Genomic DNA, 19,743 nt, shown 5'->3' on the forward strand with positions numbered 1-19,743 from the left:
TACCATCTAGTAGTACTACTGTGACGTAGCCCTTCAGTATCTACAACATACATGTTTATGTTTTCTCCGTATGTTTTCTCTCTTTATATTTGTAAACCGTACATCGTACATATATAATAATTGGAAATGGTGTTTTTTGATCTTTCTCACGGAGACAAACCCTGACACGTATACCGTTGGATACTCTTTACCCCCCATTCGTGGTTGAATCGTCAACCGATTGGTGTATGCATTGCACGCTAGGCACTTTAGTTAGGCTGAGCCCCTACGTGCATGCAAAACCTTTCAATTTCAGATGATATCACCTCACACTTCTCGATTTCTATGATGTTCATCTCAGCTGCCGCCACCAGGCTTCGTTCCCAATGCTTCTACATCTACGCTGGATCTTCAGTACCTTTATTCGCTGTCGACCAGGTTCTCCGGAAGTTCTGCATTCGAAGCATGCCAGTACTTATGTATCGTGTTTACCAGGAACTTACCTCACCACATTCACGAACTGGCAGCCTTGCATTTTCCGTAAGTCTGCAGGTCCTGTGTGGACGCCCCTCCATCAGCATGGGTGCGCACATGAGGACAAGCCTGCTACGGCGTACATTGAGAGTGCCACTGGTATCAGTGGTAAGTACCCCACCCCACTCATTTACTGCGTCCGCGGAGCCACACTCATGGGCGTCTTCTTAGCGTCCATCATCTCCTGGCCCTACCCCAGTGGCGTACTTCCCACATACGGAGGCGGGCGATGCCATGTTCAATTATTTCAAACAAGTTGTCGCGTGCCAGCTGCTCTCTTAAGTTTGTGCATGTCATTGATGTGAGTTTGCTCTTTTGCTCGGGTGGGTGGTGGAACTGATTGGACAGCCTGAATCACCCAGCGAATGGTCTTGTCGAAGAAACTAGTAAAGGCAAGGTCTGGTACGCATACTATCGATTTTTAATTCGTCCGACGCCGGAATTCTTCTTGTGAGAGCATCCGTTCTCATAACAGTTAGAGGTGCGCGTCCACTTGTTCGTTAGTAGTCACTGGTTGTTCACAAGCATTATGTAGGTTTTAGAAGTGCATTTCTGAATGCACGCGTAGTCGTTCTTGTCTCCGATGTGGTGAGGAACGAATAACAGTGTCTTTGGATACACCGCGCGCCTCGTCGTGCATATTGGCAACCGGCTCAAGAAGACGCCCCCGAAGATTCTACAGTGGATACCGTGTACGTCTTCAACAACCGTTTAGTGCCGGTCCTATCCTATCGATGAGAAAGCCAGCACTCACCTCTTAAAGCCCTTGGTGACCTCCTTAACCCGGCCCGGTACGCCTCTAAACCACTCTTCGTTGGGCACTTTATCCAAACTCTCCTAGGTATTGTCGGCCTCACGTTCAACCCCTCAATCCTTTTCCGGAAGGTGCCCACCCGTAAGTCGTGGCAACATATCTGCCGAACCCTCCGTCTATACATACACAATTGTGCACGATAACGATGTGTTCCGCAAGGCATTATCAATCGCGGAATTTGTAGACTCATCTAGAGAAACGAGTCAGCAATGGAGATGGTGCGTGGGGGGTGCACTTGCTGTAGCTTCCAAATAGAGCTAGATTTCGCTAATAGATCCTCCTTCCGGGTGAATCACCGCCTGTATACGGTGTCTGGACCATTGTCAACAGCTTCATCGAAGCTCAAAATACACGTCTAAGACGTATGTATTTCTATTCGACGATGTGAACTGTAAGAAGGACTATTGTATGCCTTGTTTTTTTATTATGTATGTGTCTTGAAGTTGTCAATAATATCCGCAGGTGCTCATTCTTCCCAATCGAACAGTGCCGAATAGGTCTTCTGACCTCAGAAAATTACGAGACCTATAAAAGCCGCAAACGCAGATTACTTCAGTCGGCATCTGCCTGCTGTTTGCTCATTGACCTCCTGTGGTCTCTTCGCCTCCTCGTCAATGTCGTCGAGTCACAATCGGAATCCCAGAGGTGTTAACCAGTATGCCCCCGTTCGTAAGTTTCGTTTGTTAAATTTTCCGATGATTTATTTGCTCATGTGCATGTACGTTTTCAGCAACTGCAGACGACCCTGCTCTCAAAGCCGCCCTTGAGAGTTACCATCGGCAAGGCCTGACTTCAAACAAGAAGATTTCTGCGCTTCTCAAAGCTGATTACAATATAGACATCAAGTTAGCATTTTATCTTTACTTCGAGTCGTTCACTTTGTGTCTGACAGTTATTTTTCTACTTTAGGGACTCTGCTGTCAAGCGCCGCCGCAAAGAGCTCTCTCTCATGGGTAGTCGTATAACGACTGCCACCATGCCATACAACGACGCCCTTCAGCTTATTGTCTCGGAGATGGACGATGACATCAGCGGCTCCCGTGGGCTTGCCAACGTCAAGAGTCGCATCGCATTTAAACATGGAGTTCATCTTTCCCGCGACTTCATATCTGAAATCATGCATGCTTTCGACCCTAGAGGCTTTGACCATCGGGAACCCGGATCCAAGAAGACAGTCCGCGTCAAGAAAAACCCCCTCGGTATCCATGAGCGCTGGGCCGGAGACGGCCACGACAAGCTTTACTCCATCGGTTTTCCAATATGGGGAGTTGTAGACGACGCGAGCTCTAGGTGGCTTGGTGCATGGGTAGTGCCGAGTAACCGCATGGGGAGTATCGTGGCCTATCTCTTTCTTTGTCTCGTTGAAGAGATCGGAGGTGAGTTGTCTCTTTAAGCTTACCTTTTCATACTTATCTGAATGGGAAAATATTTCAGGTCTGCCCCTTGAGTTCTCGACGGATTGTGGTTCTGAAACAACACAGATATATGGCATTGTCAATGCCCTAAGGTCTTCATCTCTCTTCGATGTTATGTGCCGGCCACTGACCTCACTCATCCCTCTTGTATTGATTTAGGGAAATGTTCCACGCTGACATTGATCCTTCGGTACTCCCCGCCCACCGATACGTGCGCAGTGTACACAACATTGGCATTGAGCGATCCTGGCTTCGCTTAAGGCTGGAGCTCGGAAACAATGCCGTACTTGCCTTCCGACGTGGCATCGATGATGGGATTTACAATTCCAGTGACACGAAACATCAGTATGTTTTTGGCTTATCGTATCGAAGTTTATCTACACCACCTAATCATTTTCTCTTCTTTTATTTAGCGAACTTTGTCAGTGGATTTGGCCGAAGCTCCTGCGTCAAGAGCTTGCCAGTTTTATCACTTTTAGGAATGGTGTCCGTATGCGCAAGGACAAGAACAAGGCCGGCCCATCTGGTTGTTCACGGAACGAAGCTTTCAGCCTTCCCGAATCATGGGGAGGTGTGAACTGCTTACTTCCTCTCCCAGAAAATGGTCTTGCGATTATCCATGGAATGAAGGCTGCTTTGGGAGGACCTGCATTGCTTGATTTCGTGACTCCCGAGTTTGCGCAACAAGCAGAGGCGGCCTATGAGGAGCTAGGCGTGACTGATCTGACGATGGAAAATGTTTGGCTCGTTTTTCAAGACCTTTTGCCCCTGATAGCTTTTTAGAAACTGTCGATCTCCGATTCCTGTTCCATGTACACAATTTGAGATTATTAATGATGGTCAATTTGAGGTTCAGGTCTCGATGAGGTGCAGGTTCGATTTGCATCGTTCAAGTTTTCAGGCTTTTTGCAATCCATCCTTCCCCCAACTCCTCCTGCTTGATAGTCTCAGAGAACTCACAACGAATTGTCAAGGATGACCACCTGCTCAAAATGCAGCCATACTTTCCTTCGACTTGAAGAAGGCCGTGATTGCGCAAAGTGTAAAGCCCGGGTACCTGGACTCTCAAAATCAGAGATAGCATTTCTCAACGTAAGGGGCAGAACCACGAACCATAATTTAAATTTCTAAATGCACTTGGTGTCTTGGCCAATTAGGAAAAACCACAATGCGCAACTTGCGGTGTTGTTTCGAGCAAGATAAAACACCCTCTATGCCCAATTTGTATTGAACATTACAGTCCGTCTTTTCAATTACTGTTCCAAATGGCCAATACTAAAGCAGATCGCAGAGAGCGCGGAGAATGTTCCGGCATCAATTCTGAAGTTGCGAGGAATGGCAGATATCCTCTTCGGTGATGATGCGGAAGAGAATATCACTCCGGCTACTAGTTCAACCGAGCAGGGTGGAGACGTTTCGGAAATCACATCTGCCATTCTAGCCCGGGCAAAGGTTCACCAGTCCCAGGCATCAGGCCCGAGGCTTCACAACACCGTTCGCACTGCAGCATCAATAAGCAACCCGTCTACTTCCCGCCCAGATTATAAATTTCAGAATCTCAACAAGGCCCAGAAGGTGGTGGCTGAGCGAAAAAAGAAGACGGAAGAGGCTAAGCTTACTGAGGTTGGAATACGACTTGCCGCTACCCTTTGGATACTCGATAATTCGTCAAACTTAAAAAAGGCCAAGACACCCACTCAGGTACTGCGTGTCTTGTGGAACTTGTCAAGAACACTGATACAAACTCTGTCCCTCCCACAGGTCACTCCCCTCCGTGTCGTTCAAATCGTAGATCCAGATTGCGGAACAGGGTTAGTTCTCGATCAAATTTTTGGAGCGGTGAGGGAGAGCTTTCAGAAATTAAGCCCAGATGAAGTTCCTCTCAGTTGGTGCGCTTTTCTGAAAGATTTCTCCCATTCAATGTGCTGAACGCACACCATTTAGGTCCAATGTGACATGTTACGCCCATGAAAACCAGACGAAGTATTCATCACTGGAGCACATCGATCGCACGAAATCAATAGCCTTTACTTATAAGAATGAATTTCTCCTAAAGAAGCTAGGGCCTACCCGCCAGCTAGAAGATCGGTTCATTGAAATCCGATTTATTTTCACAAAGGGCGAAAGGGTTTGTTTGTCCTCTGTTTTCTTGTGTTTTTATCAAGGAACTCAGACGATAAAATTTTCTCACAGAATCAGCGCGCAAACGACAATGATGAATTGGAATCACACCAACTCCAATCTAGGCTGTCCCTTGTCTCGAAGAGAAAGCGGCTCGAATCTTCCAGCGTCTCTACCACGTACAACAGTGCAGCGCTGAGTGGTTTAACCAAAAGTTCAGCAGCTCCCCGATATGAAGTACTCAAAAGTGCTTACAGGCCACCAGTGCGGCCAGTGGCCGCAAAGTTTAACTGGTCACGAGACGTTGAGATGGTAATTTGCAACTTTACCAGAACGACTGCCCGATATATTCAGGAAGGGCCAGACAGTGGTCAAGTCGTGATGGAAGCCTCGAGAAAGCGAGAAGTAATCGAGGTTGCCGAAACGTCTCTATCTGAGGAAGGTGGGGCTGGGTTCATCGGAAATGGCTCAACAAAACGGGGTATATATGTAAGTTCCTGATCTTACGTTCACGTCAAGAATTTGCTGGTTGATCATAACATTTGTTCAGGCCAGGTTCGAGGGACAGGAGTATGTTATAACAGTACCAATCGACCTTCAGATGTCCCACTGCGATGTCCAGGACATTCTTGAAGCCGAGTTTAAACTTCTGTGTCTTGGTGATTCCTTCAAAATTGCGTTCGATGCTCATGCATCGAACAAGGGTGTGGTGACAATTCCCAGTACATAATTTCCACAGCATCCGACGATTTATAATACTTACTGGCTTTGCAGAGTTTTATTTCAATTTCAAAGGTGCGATTCTAGGTCAGATTATCCCATCACCAACTTCGAACAGCCGCCCACTTCCCTATCTCAACTTTTTGGCCACGCCTCTTCTTCCATGTGGACCCGTTGATGCACCTGTGAAAAAGTTTACTGGAAATGGAAGCATTGGGGATGCGGATGACCATATCACTCGTGCAATTCACGCCTTTGCTCACTTTTCCGTTCTATATTCTCAGGAAAACCTTCTGTTCTGCGACCTTCAAGGTAAGATACCTTCGTGTTTCTGTTCAAATGGGGTTATTACTGACCATATTTCCAGGGGCTCTCGATATCAAAGGCCACATGTGCCTCATCGATCCCCAAGCTCACACGTAAATCATATATCATCCTCGTTTATTCCACGTTCTCACGTTTTCATAGTTCGTCAGCTGCTACTGGTCCGAGGCATTACTGGGACAGAGGACCGGTTGAGATCGCAAACTTTCTAAAGCAACATCAGCCTGCATGCGGAAACAACTGGATTTGCAACGCACTAAACCTCGACAACTTAGTTTTTGAGCCCAATGATGACATCGCCCAGTCTGAGTCCCCACCAAAGAAACGGCTGGCTGCTAAACGAGGAAGCCTTTCGTTTATCACCAACCCTGACACTTAATTTTGAACGCTTAGAATTTCTTGTAATTTACGGCCTGAGTTCTATGTATCTTAGATGATTGAATGCATGACTTACCCGAAGCCTGGACTCCCTTGGAGTGCCATCATCAGCCTATCGGATTCTCTTGGCCGTTGGTTCACAAGCATCGTATGCCTCGGAATCAAGTGCCCTCATTTCAATCGGCATGCACCAACCCTTCTGCCGCATCGAAGTGTGGTCCTGCTATTGTTCAATGTAGCTATGATGCGAAAGCGCAATTTCACTGACCATAAGCTAACCTTCTGCCGTGCAGAAGTATGGCTTGCTATTGTTGAATGCAGCTGCCGTGCAAAATCAAACTTTACATGCAACTTACTCCCACATTGCGACAAGTAAGGTTCCACAGAATGCATCGATTTTTCTTGTAAGAGCCGAGATGGAAGGGTGTCGCAAGTTTGGCAGAGAAAAGATGTAAGCAAAGAACTGAATAAAAACCTCAGATCCCACAAAGCATACCATCAACCCTTCAATGGCTCACCCAAGTCGAGTTCGCTGCCCACCCGGCACACAATATGGTGAGGACCACATTTTTGCGCAGCCACAACAACGGGAAATGATTCAAAACAGATGAAATCATCGTCGAAATTGACGATGCGACAGGATGCATCCATCTCATCGGTTATACACTCCTGCCGCGCAGCCCAAGGTTGGTGAGCCACATTCAACAGAAGTTTTGTTTGATAAGCAGCCTACCCAGTCAAATTATCCACTTGATGAACGGGGGTGGCAGGCATCCATTGCGCTTCACATCGGACAATGGGGAGGGCAGGGGAGACCAGTTGAATGGTGGTGGTGCTTCCGCTAACAATCACGGCTGCATCAGCCAAAAGAATTAGATACTGCACTGTTGACATTGCTTCCACACCAAGCTTTGAATTCATTACGATATCTCAAGTATGTATTGTACTTCAAAATTCTATCACGCTACGGAAGAGGTCAGACATTACGATGTGCGACTTTCTGCATTGTCTCTATTGCGTGTGGCCATTGATTATTTTCGGTGTTCGGAATTCCGTAGAATAGATGGTGGTTTGAAATATTAGACAGTAGCGGGGTTGCATGGACATTGCGTTCACGCGAGTGTTTATTACCGTCAGCTGCTTCAAGGGTATGACTACAAACCGTGCCCTGGTATATAATAATTCCATGTGGTGTAACGGTCTAACGGGCTGCCTTCTGTGTGTAACGTGAGGTGCGCCTGATTCCTGTAGCCGCGTGTTCGATTCCGGGTCAGTGATGAACTTCCTATTATTGTCCCTGTCAGGTATGTCAAAATACATTTTTTCACCTTATAAATGGTGACCACTTTCCCTTGCCTTTGAGGCATACAATAACATTGCCAGGTTATTTTGGAGTAAAATGGGCCAGACACTATTACTTCAGTGTAATCCTGGCAAGCTCGATTTATTTTCAGAGTTTACCACGACCACAAGTTCCTAGGGTAATAATGTATATCTGTGTCACATCACGCAAGGCCTCACAAAGTAGGACCCCAGCATGCTAAATTTAGTTCGAAGAGAAGAAAAGATAGACCTGCTCCTGATCGCCAACCGTACCTGGGTTTCTTCTGCATTTGGTAGAAATCCCCCTTCCATCAGTCGATGGGTTATTTTGAGGAACCCCATGTCGGAGTTAAATTCCTAGATGCCGACGCGTGTCGCGCTCAAATTTAAATTGATCTTGGCTCCCCGGGTCATGATGAGAAGAGAGCGCGACGAGTTGAACTCCATCATGCACATCCCTTGTCGCACACGTATCGTCGCGCGATGCGACGCGCCCACTCGACAAGTGGTTACCACGGTAAATAATATTGGTTCATGGTCTACACGATGCTACAAGATGCAAACAAGATGAGGGTTTGGACGGGTAGCTATACTTACATAGATGTAGGAGAGCGGGAGTGGTTTAGGGATGCCACTGCTCCCTTCCATAGTCCCTTGCTACTTGAAAGGTTGATGACCCCCGCCGCCAACTTGAACTTATGCATGTGCATGTGGTGGACTTCAAATATTCTGAGCTCCGCTTCTTGTGGAAACAAGGTTTCTACGCAAGCACTTTGGAAACCCTGGGTTGTTCAGGGGAAACCAGGGTTTCTGGATAGTTTAATCCCTCCAATAGCCCTCTACCGCCCACTTCTCAACGGATATGGGATTCCTTGCACAAAATATGTGCCGAATTTTTGTGAGGGCTCGTGGCTTCTATCAAGAACCCCCTCTGCTTGCCCACAAATTTTGTCAAATTTTAAAGTCGTCATCGAGCTTGAACGCGGTACGCGGGCCGATACCCACTCATTGTGCTAACCATGGGCGTTTCTCGTTTTGTATGTTTTTCAGTTAATTTATTATAAGTGTTTCTCTGGGGCGTGGCCTGCTCTGTGGACTCGACTCCAGTCTCTATGGAATCAAAGCTCGAGGCAACAGATGTGTTTTTTTTTGGGTCAGCCGGATTAGGAGGGTCATGCACAGGTAATTGATTCCATAGACGCGCCCAACTTCACGAAGGCACAAGGCGCGGGGTTGGTGTGCAACGTCCTGGGATATTCGGTCGAGGTGAATCCGCGACCTCGTCTTATGAGGGTTGGCACTTTTGACTTCATATGTACTAATTTTACAACGAAATCTGTTCGCTTTCAATCAATTCAATACACAGGGATGGTTATCAATGTTCCAGCTTTCCAATTCATGATGTACAGGTACAAAATGTCAATGATACCATATAAAAGTACGTCTTCTTTGCGCCGAATTGCGATTTACATACTGATACCATTTTACCATCACTCCCCTCCCCATTAGACAAGGCAATTCAATAGGAGCAGCCCACTCCAGAATTTCGGGAGTTTTTGTGTTGTTTGGAACTGTCACAAGCGACACTTGGTCCAACGCCTTCCAAGTCCCTGGCCACCAGAAGAGTGAGTCCAGGGAAAGCCAGTCACTTGGACCTGGCAGATCTTCTATATAATGTGAATGAATAGAAAGGTGAATCTTCTCGATGTTATTGTGGGGTTGACATGTCGCCAACGTTCTCGAAATGAGTTGGAGTTGGGCCGATGGTGGCGGGTCATACGTTCTGCTGACATCGCCATTGGCGTGGTGCGTTTGAGTGAAATATTCAAAACGGACAGAGAGTGTAATGTGTTCGAGGCAAGAAAGGATACCAAGATCGACATCTGTTTCCGTCAATTAATGATGAAGTTAGGGAAAACACAATACATACCCAAGGCATCGTAAAGATAAAGTTCCAACTTGCGAAGCGAGGCAGCAGATATTGCAAGAATTTCCTGGACGTGCACTATCCAAGGCTCCCGCACCTCCAACACCTTCAAGTCAGAGAAATCGAATAACGAAGAGAAGTCCAACGGTGAACAAAAAGTGTTAATGCCTATAAGCACAAGTTCCTCCACCTTCACCCGACGTGCCCAAACCGGAATAGTATCCGAACCTGATGGCGTTAACTCGAAAAAAGGGGTTATCTCGAGTCGCTTGAGGTCGGGGAGATGTCGTAACAGATCGATGGGAACGCCATAGGGCCACAGAACGAAGGTGTGCAAGCGACTCTGTGATAAAAGAACGACAAGGTGTTCTCGGAAGGTTTCATTGCATTCCTCCCATCTGTTGTTCATAGAGAGACAGAGGCGCCCAAGGTTCTGACTCCGTTCTGTAATCTGCGAGAGAACGTAGGAGCTGCCGGTCAATTCTTTGCGTTTGAATTGTCCTTCCAAGGTAAGGGACTCCATTCGCTCGAGAACAAAGGGATATTTCTGGATGACATCGGCAAAAAACTCGAAAGTAAGCAAGCTCCCGGTGCTGATATCCAAATTTTGGAATATCTTTGAGAAGCAAAACGGTCGAAGAACCGGATACGATTGAGCTAGTGCGAGAATCGTAGGGACGTCTACGGGAATGTCGTTGTAGGTGTCGATGATGTGATACATAATATCGGGAGGGAGTGGGAGATTCCAATGCGTGGTGCACAGCTCCGAGTCTGTAATCAGCCACCTGCGGAATTGTTGGAAGAAGGATACTCTGGAGAGTGACTTCCACGGTCCCTTACGGAAAAACTTCAACATGGCGTGTATGCAAAACTGAGATTGTAAAGTGAGTGGGAGTTCGGAGAGGGTTGCGGCAGCGACGCTCACGATCAGGCAACGTGCAGGCTGTAATCGATGATTGGTGTCAAGCGGCGATAATTGACGCCCATGCGTTGTTGCAGCTTGCTTGCGCTCGTTTTGCTTGTTTGTGCGACGAGACTTAGCCAAATACTGATGCAGATCTCCTATCGCAATCCTGATTTTGAACTACCTACCATACAAGAGGTCTCATGACTGGGTTGTTGTCTCTACCACCTGAGCTTCTCCAGGAAATAGGCACTAAGGTAGGTCCATTTTCATGTTCCATGAGTCCAGTTTCTCTAAGGGCCATTTCTTACTTCAATCTTTTTGGCAGAGGACCCGGGCCGACAGGACTCTACGTTTAATATGCAAACAGATCAATTTTGGGCTGGAGCCGCGAATTTTGTCAACAATTGCGTTATTATCGATATCCCAGCTCGAACACCTGGTTGCCGCTGAGCCAAAGCCATCACCTACTGCAAAATATGCAACCCAACTAAACGTTTACCTATATGACCTGTTTAACGAGAACAGGGGTTTAACGTCTGAAGAGGAGGCCAAAATCAAGTTATTACTTGTCCCAGCTATTGGGTCCTTGACTGGGGTCCGTAAAGTCTTGTAAGTCCAATGCCCTGTTCCAAGGCACATGGTATTGATGCATTTCACTAGGGGCTGGCTCACGTCTGACAGTGACACCGATCCAGAGTGGGCCGTCCTCCAAGTTTTTGATGCCCTTGCGTCGCTTCCATTCCTAAATGATCTTCATCTGTGCTGTTGGCCTGTTTCCAACCCTTTCTTGCAGCTGCGACGATTGCCACACCTCGAAAATTTGACCATTACCCGTGAATCTTGGCAGGATGATGATTGCATCACCGTTATTCCCATTGCGAGACTTATTAATTGGAGTCAACCCAAGTTGACAACGCTTACAATCAATAATAACCGATATCGCGACTAGTATCAGAATGCGCCGAACTTGAATGACCTTCTTTCGGAAACATCCAAAAGTTCGGTGTTCTTGAAAATCACACATCTTACCTTGAAGGGGCTGCCTGTAAAACTGGATGCCACCGTACTTTCCCATTTGAGATCACTGATCTCTCTCACTACTGATGTTACCTTCTCACCGCCGGATCAAGTTTCGGATAATCAAGGTGCTGGATTTTCGTCAGGAGATGTTTGGTCGGTTTTGTGGTTCGAAAAAATCCATCTGCAGGAAATTATCACAGATGTCGTCCAATCAGCCCTCATCGAGTATCTAGCATCATTTTCTGGTCTTCGACGTCTCATACTTACTGAAACACCATATGACATGCCGCCACAGGTGTCTGATCAACTTGCTCTCAAGTTTTATGAACAGGCTCTCCAGAATCACGTCCATTCCCTCGACGCTCTTGAAATCAACACCAATTACGAAGGGAAATGGTCTTTCGCGAGCCACTGCTCCAGCATAATAATAAAATGTACACGCCTTACGTTCCTCAAATTATCCATCAACTCTGAGGATATGGCGGAAGAAAATAACAATAAAGAGGATTCATCCGCCAGCGGAGGCAATGTGATTGTAAGTGCTCCCACATTTGTTCAGTCATACACTTACAAACTCTCGTTTAGTGGTCGCTCTTGGATATCTGTGCAGCTCTCCCTGCTTTGAAGACTCTTAAATTGTTCAGCACTTCCACATATGGAACGGTCACTGCCAAGCATTGCGCTCGGACAAATGCTAAGATCATCAAGAATGTGACAAGCTATAAGCCAACCACCCCCAGTCATGCATTCCGCATTTTCATAGATCGGGATGAATTTGAGTTGCAGCGGGATGAGTTGGGTATGAACCTCGGATACCGATGTACTCTATAGCCATCGGTGGGGTTAAGTATTGGTAAAGAGCAAAGCTGAGCTACGAGAACATAATCACAAATGTAGAGGATGTTCGGGAGAATGAAAGGAACTCAATATAGACAACAAAATGATGTTACTTTCCTTTCTTTCATTAGCTACATCACAAGCCGTAAACAGTAAATTTCGGAACTCGGCGAGGAAGCCATGGAGTTGGTGCAATACGAAACCGGGAACGCTCGCGCCATGTTCAGCGTCGGATTGGAAATGTGGAGGTGCTTGGAGTCTAGAGATGAGAGACAATGTATGTTAGGGTTATGAAAATGACGAAAGAAGAGCGTGTACATACACTTGATGCTGCTGATGATGTTGCAAGGCAGACGCGAGCTGCTCAACGGCCATGGCGGCTGCGATGGGTGCGTGGGATGACGGTACCATCTCGTCAAGGGTGCAGTCTATCAGGAGTTTCAACTGTATTAAGCTGAGGGCTGGCTGTGCATCTTTAGGTGTGGAAGATATGCGGGCGCTTCATAGCATCAAAACCAAGTGCGGAGTACAAGACTATCTGGTGTTGGTTAGTTGGGTAAAGGAGTGGGAAGGACGATGAACTAACCTTCCCCTCGGCAGCCCCGAGGTCTGTATGCAACCATTGGGTATTGGGATTGGAGAACGACACGCGGGAAGAGTCGACAAATTTGACGATGCGTATGCCTCAACTGTGTGTGTAAAACGAGGTAAGTAATATGAAGTTGTAAGGTTAAAAACGGACCATTAAGGTTCGGACGAGACATCCAAGAGCGCCCGCAAAGAATGAAGCAATTCGCTGCCCGTATCTTCTCGAGGTCGAGGATCCTCCATCGCATGCTTGAGGTTCGGGTCGACTGCTTGGGTGGCCAGTCTAGGGTGAGTAGCTAGGGTAGCTTCATTAGATGCGGTGTATGCAAAAGGGAAGAAGAAAAGTTGTATCCGGTGGAATCCATCGTTGGCCCAAGATCCGCAACCCGGGGGCCGAGTTTTTCGTCGGTTATTCTCCAATCCGACGACGCTTGGTTGACCTTCTGCGATGTCACATGTAACTTGAACGACTCTGAAACTACTCTCCCGTTCGAAGGTGAGTTCAGAGTCGCGCCAGCAGAGAACGCAGACGGAGGGGTATAGGGAACAAAAGTATGCGAGGAGGTCAGTGCGGAGTGGCCAGCCGGAATTTTTGGGATGGGGGAGGGGTAAAAAGGGATGGTGTGCGGCGACATGGATGAAGGGAATGATGTGCTGTGACGTGGTCGTAAGTGGAGAGGTTGATTGCAGAAGAGTTGAGACTTACTGAGATTCTGGATAGATGATGGCATTTCATCAGATGACATTCGGAGAAAGTGAGGAAACAGCGTACGATTCCGGGGTACAGAATCGTCCTGACAGCTGCACATTCGGCTTTGAGCTTGCCCCCTGGGCAGTCCTCGAATTCAAAGAGGGTTTGCCGGACGGGACTAGAGAACGAGACGCGCGAGGCAGAAGTCGACGAAGGTGATGGTGCGGCCGCCAGTCCTGTTCAACAACGTAAGATTGATGGAGGCGCGAATTTGGGAAAGGGGAACAGACCGTCGACGCTTGCGCGAAGTAGTATCCGAGCATGCCAGCGCCAGGGAGGAGGCATTTCGCTGTTGATATCTTCTTGGACTCAAGGTTAGCTCAGATCCTCTATTGCATGAGCTTTAGGCTCAGGCGGCGGCTTGAGTGGCCAATCTAAGGTAGGTAGCTTCGTGAGATGCAGCGCATGAAGAAGAAAAGAAGAAAAAATGTACCTGGTGGGATGCATCATGGGCGCGAGGTCCGCAACGCGAGACCCGAGCCCGTGTAAAACTTTCTCCCAGTTGAGAGTGGATGGTCGACCTCCACCTGTCATTTGAACGACTCCGAATCGGCTCTTCCATTCACAGGTTGGAAGTCCGGGGTCGCTCCAGCAAAAAACACGAGTGGAAGGGGTCTGGGTTGGGTATAGGGTGCGGAGGTATGCGAGGAGGTTGTGCAGTGGCCAACCGGGGTTCCGGGGATTGGGGGAGGGGTGGCGGTGTGCTGTGACGTCGTCGTTAGTTGGTGAGTTGACTGTATAAAAAATGAGACGTACACAGCGTGAAAATAGTTTTGTAGGATGTTACAGTTGCGATTGATATTGGACGTGCATCCTCATGAACGAGGAAGAAGGAAGACCAGGGTGGTTTGAGCACGAAGCTGTGTGTATGCGTTGTTTGCGCTCGTTTGGCTTGTTTGTCGACGGGACTTTACCAAATACTGATGTATTTAGATCTCCTATCGATTGTGATTGAACGCCTCATACCGCCTACTATACAAGAGGTCTCATGACTGGATTTTTGTCTCTACCTACAGAGCTTCTCCAAGAAGTAGCCGTCGAGGTAATTTCGGTTTTATGCTCCATGAGTCCAACTTCCAAGTGCCATTTCTTACTTTAATCTTTTTGGTAGACGACCGGCAAGACTCTACGTTTAGTATGCAAACAGGTTAACTTTGCACTGGAGCCGCAAATTTTGTCGAGAATTCGGTTATCGTCGATAGATCTACCATCCCAGCTCGAGAATCTGGCTACCGCTGAGCCAAAGCCAACACCTATCTCAAAATATGCTACCCAGCTCAACATTTGTGCCAGCTTATATCCCTCGTGGCATGAGAGCAGGATTTTAACGTCTGAAGAGGAGGCCAAAATTAAGTCATTCCTTGTCCCAGCTGTTGGGTCCTTGACTGGGGTTCGTAAAGTCTCGTAAGTCAAATGCCCTGTTTCAAAGCACATATTGATGCATTTTAGGTGGTTCACATATGACTCTGATCCAGAGTGGGCCATCCTTCAAGTTTTTGATGCCCTTGCGTCGCTTCCATTCCTAAAGGATCTTTATCTGCGCTATCGAGCTATTCTAGATCCTTTCTTTCAGTTGCGACGATTGCCACACCTCGAAAATTTGACCTTGATCCGTACATCTCGGCTGTATAATGATCCCAGCGCCATTATTCCCGTTGCGAAATTGATTGGTTGGAGTCAACCGAAGTTGACAACACTTACCATAATTCATGACCCACATGATAGGAGCGCGCCGAACTTGAATGACTATCTCTCGGAGACATCCATGTTCTTGAACATCACACATTTTAGCTTGAAGGGGCTGTCTTTGAAACTGGATGCCACTGTACTACCACATTTGAGATCGCTGATCTCCCTTACCACTGAAGGTATCTTCTCACCTCAGGATCAAGTTTCGGGAAATCAGGGTGCTGGATTTTCCTCAGGAAATATTTGGTCGGTTTTGCGGATAGAAAAAATCCATCTGCAGGAGATTGTCACAGATGACGTCCAACTAACCCTCATCGAGTACCTAACATCATTTTCTGGACTTCGACGTCTCAAACTTACTCAAGCATCGCTATATCGAACGCTGCCACAGGCGTCTGATCAACTTGCAATCAAGTTCTATGAACAGGCTCTCCAGAATCACATCCATTCCCTCGACTCTCTTGAAATTAACACCAATTATGAAGGGAGTTGGTCTTTCACCAGCCACTGTTCCGGTATATTGAAGAAATGTACACGCCTTACATTTCTTGAATTATCCATTAACTCTGGGGATATGGCGAAAGAAAAGGACGATGAAGACAATTCATCCGCGAGCGGAGACAATGTGATCGTAGGTGTTCCCACATCTGTTCAGTCATACACGCTTTCAAACTTCCTGTTCAGTGGTCACTCTTGGATATCTGCGCAACTCTCCCTGCTTTGAAGAGTCTTAAATTGTTCAGCGCTTCTCCCAGACACAGTCAAGGGTTCAGATGTGGAACCGCCGCCGCTAAGCATCGCGCTCGGACAAATGCTAAGATCTCCAGGAATGTGACAAGCTATAAACCGATCACCTCTAGTCGTGCATTCCACATTTTCGTATTTGGGGATGAATTTGAGTTGCGCTATGATGAATTAGGTATGAAGCTCGGATACCGACGTGTAGATCGAATCACAAAACAGTGATCCATCGGTGCAGTTGAGTATCGGTAAAGACCAGAGCCGAGCTACGAGAACATAATCACGAATGTAAAGGATGTTCAGGAGAATGAAGGGCAATCAATATAGACTTCCTCTGAGGTCGTTTTTGCAGCTTCCAAATTCATGTCTTACGGATAAGGGTGTGAATACATACAAATAAACCGCCGGTATATATCGGGCGATCACTGAAGCCTCAAAGAAAGACGTGCTTAAGTTTTGGGGTTGGTGAAATCATGCCACTACAATGCCCCGGTTCAGAACGTACATTCGTGTGTTTTAGTTGGGAGTCAGATTTGTGCGCCTCTGACCCTTTGCGTTGATCCCGTCATTACGCGGAGGCTCACTCCCAAATTTTGACCAACCCTGGAGGCATGGCGAGAAAAAAATCAAAATTGCACAATTGGCGAAGCTGCACATGGTACAAGGTCTAAAAATATAGAATTTTCAAACAAACTCCACAGCTGGTGAACCACTTCGCATTGGGTTATTTCAAAAATCTGTCCAGTCACGATCAAGCATGAGAATGGTTTGTCCAGTAGGACTCCCCATAGTTTAAAAATAGTTCCTCTGCAATTGCTACACTTTTTGCTGCACAAGAAATGTTAAACGCCGTCAAGTAAACGCCCTGTCAACACTCACTTGTCACGAGGACGATTCGATGAACCCCATCCACGTCGATGACTAGTTATGTCAACCACAAAGTTAGTGCAGAATGGAAAGGGAACAAAGGCGTATCAATTACCTGTCGCGCAACAATTCGGGTTCTCCGAATGGTTTAAGTATCGCATCTCGTTCCCGAAAATTGCAGAATCAAGAACATACTTATGTCGTGTCCAGGTCAAATATGTAGTTTAGCTTCAAATGATTGCACAATCTGTCAAATAGAAGATCAGGTTCTAGAAATAACACTGCATTTGGATGCCGCCTACACGTCTAACGTCGTCATGGCGGTGCCCTCTCTGGGGATTAACTCGCCGGCATATTCTAGTAAAAGTCATCCCGCCGCTAGGAAGTCCGGGTATCAAAAGCACGGAATATTTTATACCTCCAATAATTACTCCTTTGGCTAGCGCGCATTCAAGGGCGTATGCCCCACTTCCGTATATCACTCTTCGCGATTTTAATTGGCTGTAGTTTGTGAAATAAAAACCTCATGTAGCTTCGATCGGAATTTGATCAAGCAACGGTACCTGGAACCTCCCCTTTTGAATGTCATAGTTATTTAGACACTTTTTCTTCTTATGCCGTCCTCTGAATGCAATGAACATCATGGAGCAGTGCGCATTTTAAAAAAAAAGAAACAGACCGAGCATCACACTTGACGCAGAGTTCTGGATCGCATTCACGCGCCGACGCCCGGCAACTACTCCACTGGAGACTTCGTGGCATGGACCTTTGTGCTGGCAGGGTGGAAGACTTTGGTAAATTTAGAAATTGCTGTGTACAGTGGTGATCGGGCTTCCACAAGATTGTGGTGTGAATCCGAGCACCAACGTGCTCACTGCATTATAGAAATAAGAAGTTGAAGCCTTACCGAATTCTGGGAGGACGAGTTCGCTTGGACTGGGAGAATCGTAACTTGTGTTTTCTAGAATTTTTTCGTTTTCGAACGGTAGATGAAAACCTATCAGAAGGTACACTGCAAGTCGGAGTTGTCGTAATGAATTGTAATATATACGTACCTCAGAGCAAGTTTTCCCGCAAATAATAGCGAGACCACATGGGATGGTATCGGGAGTGAGCTTGAGAATCCCTTCGAACATTGTTATATCATCGGGATTGCTCCAAGGTGAAGATTCCTAAGGAGAAGAATGTCCAAACGGGTTATAAGATAATGGGAGTGTGGGCCGTACCAAAAGATTCTTTTCCTCTGAGTCGAAATCTTGTAATTTAAAACAGAGCGCGCCACACGGTTCAACCTTTGACAATTTCATGCTCTCATTCGTTTCCGTTGCCTTGGCGGGTTCAATCGGGGCAAACTTATATGCCCCCGAAGCCTCGTCAAGCAGTTGAGATTGGGACAAAAAGTATTTATGTCTTTTGAAATTACTGCGAATATCTGGGTATCAATCAAGTATCAATGACCCATTTTGTTGGGAGACAGTCTGAATTGGGGAATTGAGCTCCAGGCCAAATTAATGAGTCTCTAAGAAAATAAGTGACTAGAATGAATAATCCTTTGGGAATAAGTATACCGACCTTTGTGTGGTGTCCCATAACAAGCAGTGGCGGAATTTGTGATGCGGGTAAGGCTAAAAAATCCGAGATCGTCCACATTTTGGAGTGTACACTAACTGGGAAAAAAGAATGTCTGGTCATTTTTTGGACAAAGTTGGTGCTGTAACACAAGAACCAAACATTTTCAAAACTAAGCTCAGGTGTATGAGACATAGCTAAGGAGGTGTAGATTGTACATACCAAGTCTGGGGATGAATGAATGAAAACTCAGGATAAGGCAGAGCATTCACTGTGACAACTTCCAAAAATGGGATTTGACAAAATAGGAAATTCTGAATGACTGCAACCTACTGAAAGCAATTCACAACTTGAGGAAGAGATATTTTGATTACTGGATCTCCCTGCTATTGTTATGAGCTTCATAAAGTCTTTGGGCTAGAAAATTTATATCCTCCCCTAAAAGGTAAATTTGAACTTGTTCTCCACTTTATGTATTTTTCACTCAATATATTTGTTGAAATGAGGAAAAATGACTCCCTATTAATGTTTGTAGTGTGTATAATACAAAAGGTAGGTAGAAATGTTAAAATGACCATTGCATGATGTCTGTAGAAGTTTATTTCCAGAGTTTTTCTGAAAGTAAACAAGTATCTACAACATTGGTCCTTCTTTTCTGCAAGAAGAAAAAATGCTACCACCCTTTTGAGTTAATCCATGGAGACTCAGGATGTCCTTTAAACAACACCTGAAGTATAATATGATAGCAAATAAATTTACACTGGGTATAACTTGAATAGTCCCCAAGAAAAGTACATTTTGCATAGAGCAATCGTCCTGGACCAATCCTTGACATTTTTCTTGGTGAATTGGGGCTGAAAATATTTCACAAGGCACTTCTCATACCTAGGAACACTATCCCAAGGAAATAAACAGAGGTCCTATTCATACAAGGATCTGAGACCCCCAGACCTTTCTAGGCCTGATTTGGAAATCTCTCTGTCATGCTTCAGTGAGCTTTGTGGGCCATTTGAGAAGCATCTGTGCCCAAAACTCAAGAGATAGGTAGAAGCACTTGGCATGGACATTTCAAAACACCCATATTAACTGTAACCCCTTGGAAGCAGGGTTTCTGGGAACCATATTGACTATATGTCTCTTGATTTTCACAGTTTCTTGAAGTTTTATTAGCCATTAAATGCTTTATTCCTGGCAATGTGGTCAAATCAGATCATGGAACAGTAATAGTTATGTATATGT

At 46.2% G+C, this 19,743-nt stretch overlaps 12 protein-coding genes across 12 annotated transcripts in view; 4 read left to right on the forward strand and 8 right to left on the reverse strand.

The window, feature by feature from the left end:
* The window catches only part of LACBIDRAFT_295600 (uncharacterized protein), a gene marked incomplete at both ends in the record, with an annotated part of 1,776 nt that extends 1,257 nt beyond the window's left edge, over window positions 1-519 (forward strand). The window contains one exon of the mRNA XM_001887951.1: window positions 296-519. Within this exon, the coding sequence (XP_001887986.1) occupies window positions 296-519 (224 nt within the window). The remainder of the gene's footprint in view (window positions 1-295) is intronic.
* A 626-nt stretch (window positions 520-1,145) lies between these two features.
* On the reverse strand, window positions 1,146-1,517 carry LACBIDRAFT_312161 (uncharacterized protein; the record flags this gene model as incomplete). The annotated part of the gene is made up of 1 exon (XM_001887998.1): window positions 1,146-1,517. The coding sequence occupies one exon, from the start codon at window positions 1,515-1,517 to the stop codon at window positions 1,242-1,244; it is 276 nt and encodes a 91-aa protein (XP_001888033.1). The 3' UTR covers window positions 1,146-1,241.
* A 424-nt stretch (window positions 1,518-1,941) lies between these two features.
* On the forward strand, window positions 1,942-3,525 carry LACBIDRAFT_312162 (uncharacterized protein; the record flags this gene model as incomplete). The annotated part of the gene is made up of 6 exons (XM_001887952.1): window positions 1,942-1,996; window positions 2,058-2,172; window positions 2,237-2,703; window positions 2,762-2,834; window positions 2,902-3,087; window positions 3,156-3,525. 6 exons carry the CDS (start codon window positions 1,942-1,944, stop codon window positions 3,523-3,525), a joined length of 1,266 nt encoding a protein of 421 aa, XP_001887987.1.
* A 47-nt stretch (window positions 3,526-3,572) lies between these two features.
* On the reverse strand, window positions 3,573-3,858 carry LACBIDRAFT_312163 (uncharacterized protein; the record flags this gene model as incomplete). Its single annotated transcript, XM_001887999.1, has 3 exons — window positions 3,573-3,676; window positions 3,730-3,799; window positions 3,856-3,858. 3 exons carry the CDS (start codon window positions 3,856-3,858, stop codon window positions 3,573-3,575), a joined length of 177 nt encoding a protein of 58 aa, XP_001888034.1.
* A 219-nt stretch (window positions 3,859-4,077) lies between these two features.
* On the forward strand, window positions 4,078-6,286 carry LACBIDRAFT_312164 (uncharacterized protein; the record flags this gene model as incomplete). Its single annotated transcript, XM_001887953.1, has 7 exons — window positions 4,078-4,631; window positions 4,687-4,870; window positions 4,936-5,352; window positions 5,414-5,585; window positions 5,638-5,895; window positions 5,951-6,002; window positions 6,052-6,286. The coding sequence occupies 7 exons, from the start codon at window positions 4,078-4,080 to the stop codon at window positions 6,284-6,286; spliced, it is 1,872 nt and encodes a 623-aa protein (XP_001887988.1).
* Window positions 6,287-8,780: 2,494 nt separating this feature from the next.
* On the reverse strand, window positions 8,781-10,391 carry LACBIDRAFT_333356 (uncharacterized protein; the record flags this gene model as incomplete). Its single annotated transcript, XM_001888000.1, has 3 exons — window positions 8,781-8,856; window positions 9,083-9,491; window positions 9,539-10,391. 3 exons carry the CDS (start codon window positions 10,389-10,391, stop codon window positions 8,781-8,783), a joined length of 1,338 nt encoding a protein of 445 aa, XP_001888035.1.
* Window positions 10,392-10,642: 251 nt separating this feature from the next.
* On the forward strand, window positions 10,643-12,293 carry LACBIDRAFT_312166 (uncharacterized protein; the record flags this gene model as incomplete). The annotated part of the gene is made up of 5 exons (XM_001887954.1): window positions 10,643-10,696; window positions 10,768-11,051; window positions 11,103-11,319; window positions 11,392-11,997; window positions 12,048-12,293. 5 exons carry the CDS (start codon window positions 10,643-10,645, stop codon window positions 12,291-12,293), a joined length of 1,407 nt encoding a protein of 468 aa, XP_001887989.1.
* Window positions 12,294-12,800: 507 nt separating this feature from the next.
* On the reverse strand, window positions 12,801-13,135 carry LACBIDRAFT_312167 (uncharacterized protein; the record flags this gene model as incomplete). Its single annotated transcript, XM_001888001.1, has 3 exons — window positions 12,801-12,833; window positions 12,886-12,983; window positions 13,042-13,135. 3 exons carry the CDS (start codon window positions 13,133-13,135, stop codon window positions 12,801-12,803), a joined length of 225 nt encoding a protein of 74 aa, XP_001888036.1.
* A 317-nt stretch (window positions 13,136-13,452) lies between these two features.
* LACBIDRAFT_312168 (uncharacterized protein) lies at window positions 13,453-13,923 on the reverse strand (the record flags this gene model as incomplete). The annotated part of the gene is made up of 4 exons (XM_001888002.1): window positions 13,453-13,541; window positions 13,594-13,600; window positions 13,660-13,814; window positions 13,869-13,923. 4 exons carry the CDS (start codon window positions 13,921-13,923, stop codon window positions 13,453-13,455), a joined length of 306 nt encoding a protein of 101 aa, XP_001888037.1.
* Window positions 13,924-13,987: 64 nt separating this feature from the next.
* LACBIDRAFT_312169 (uncharacterized protein) lies at window positions 13,988-14,602 on the reverse strand (the record flags this gene model as incomplete). The annotated part of the gene is made up of 4 exons (XM_001888003.1): window positions 13,988-14,012; window positions 14,072-14,342; window positions 14,395-14,546; window positions 14,598-14,602. The coding sequence occupies 4 exons, from the start codon at window positions 14,600-14,602 to the stop codon at window positions 13,988-13,990; spliced, it is 453 nt and encodes a 150-aa protein (XP_001888038.1).
* Window positions 14,603-16,819: 2,217 nt separating this feature from the next.
* LACBIDRAFT_312170 (uncharacterized protein) lies at window positions 16,820-17,096 on the reverse strand (the record flags this gene model as incomplete). Its single annotated transcript, XM_001888004.1, has 3 exons — window positions 16,820-16,896; window positions 16,948-16,989; window positions 17,051-17,096. 3 exons carry the CDS (start codon window positions 17,094-17,096, stop codon window positions 16,820-16,822), a joined length of 165 nt encoding a protein of 54 aa, XP_001888039.1.
* A 363-nt stretch (window positions 17,097-17,459) lies between these two features.
* Window positions 17,460-18,242, reverse strand: LACBIDRAFT_312171 (uncharacterized protein; the record flags this gene model as incomplete). Its single annotated transcript, XM_001888005.1, has 5 exons — window positions 17,460-17,559; window positions 17,615-17,766; window positions 17,843-17,896; window positions 17,991-18,107; window positions 18,162-18,242. 5 exons carry the CDS (start codon window positions 18,240-18,242, stop codon window positions 17,460-17,462), a joined length of 504 nt encoding a protein of 167 aa, XP_001888040.1.
* Between the last annotated feature and the right edge of the window lie 1,501 nt (window positions 18,243-19,743).

Source organism: Laccaria bicolor, genomic scaffold, assembly GCF_000143565.1.
Source record: "Laccaria bicolor S238N-H82 LACBIscaffold_50 genomic scaffold, whole genome shotgun sequence".
Taxonomy (NCBI): Eukaryota; Fungi; Basidiomycota; class Agaricomycetes; order Agaricales; family Hydnangiaceae; genus Laccaria; species Laccaria bicolor.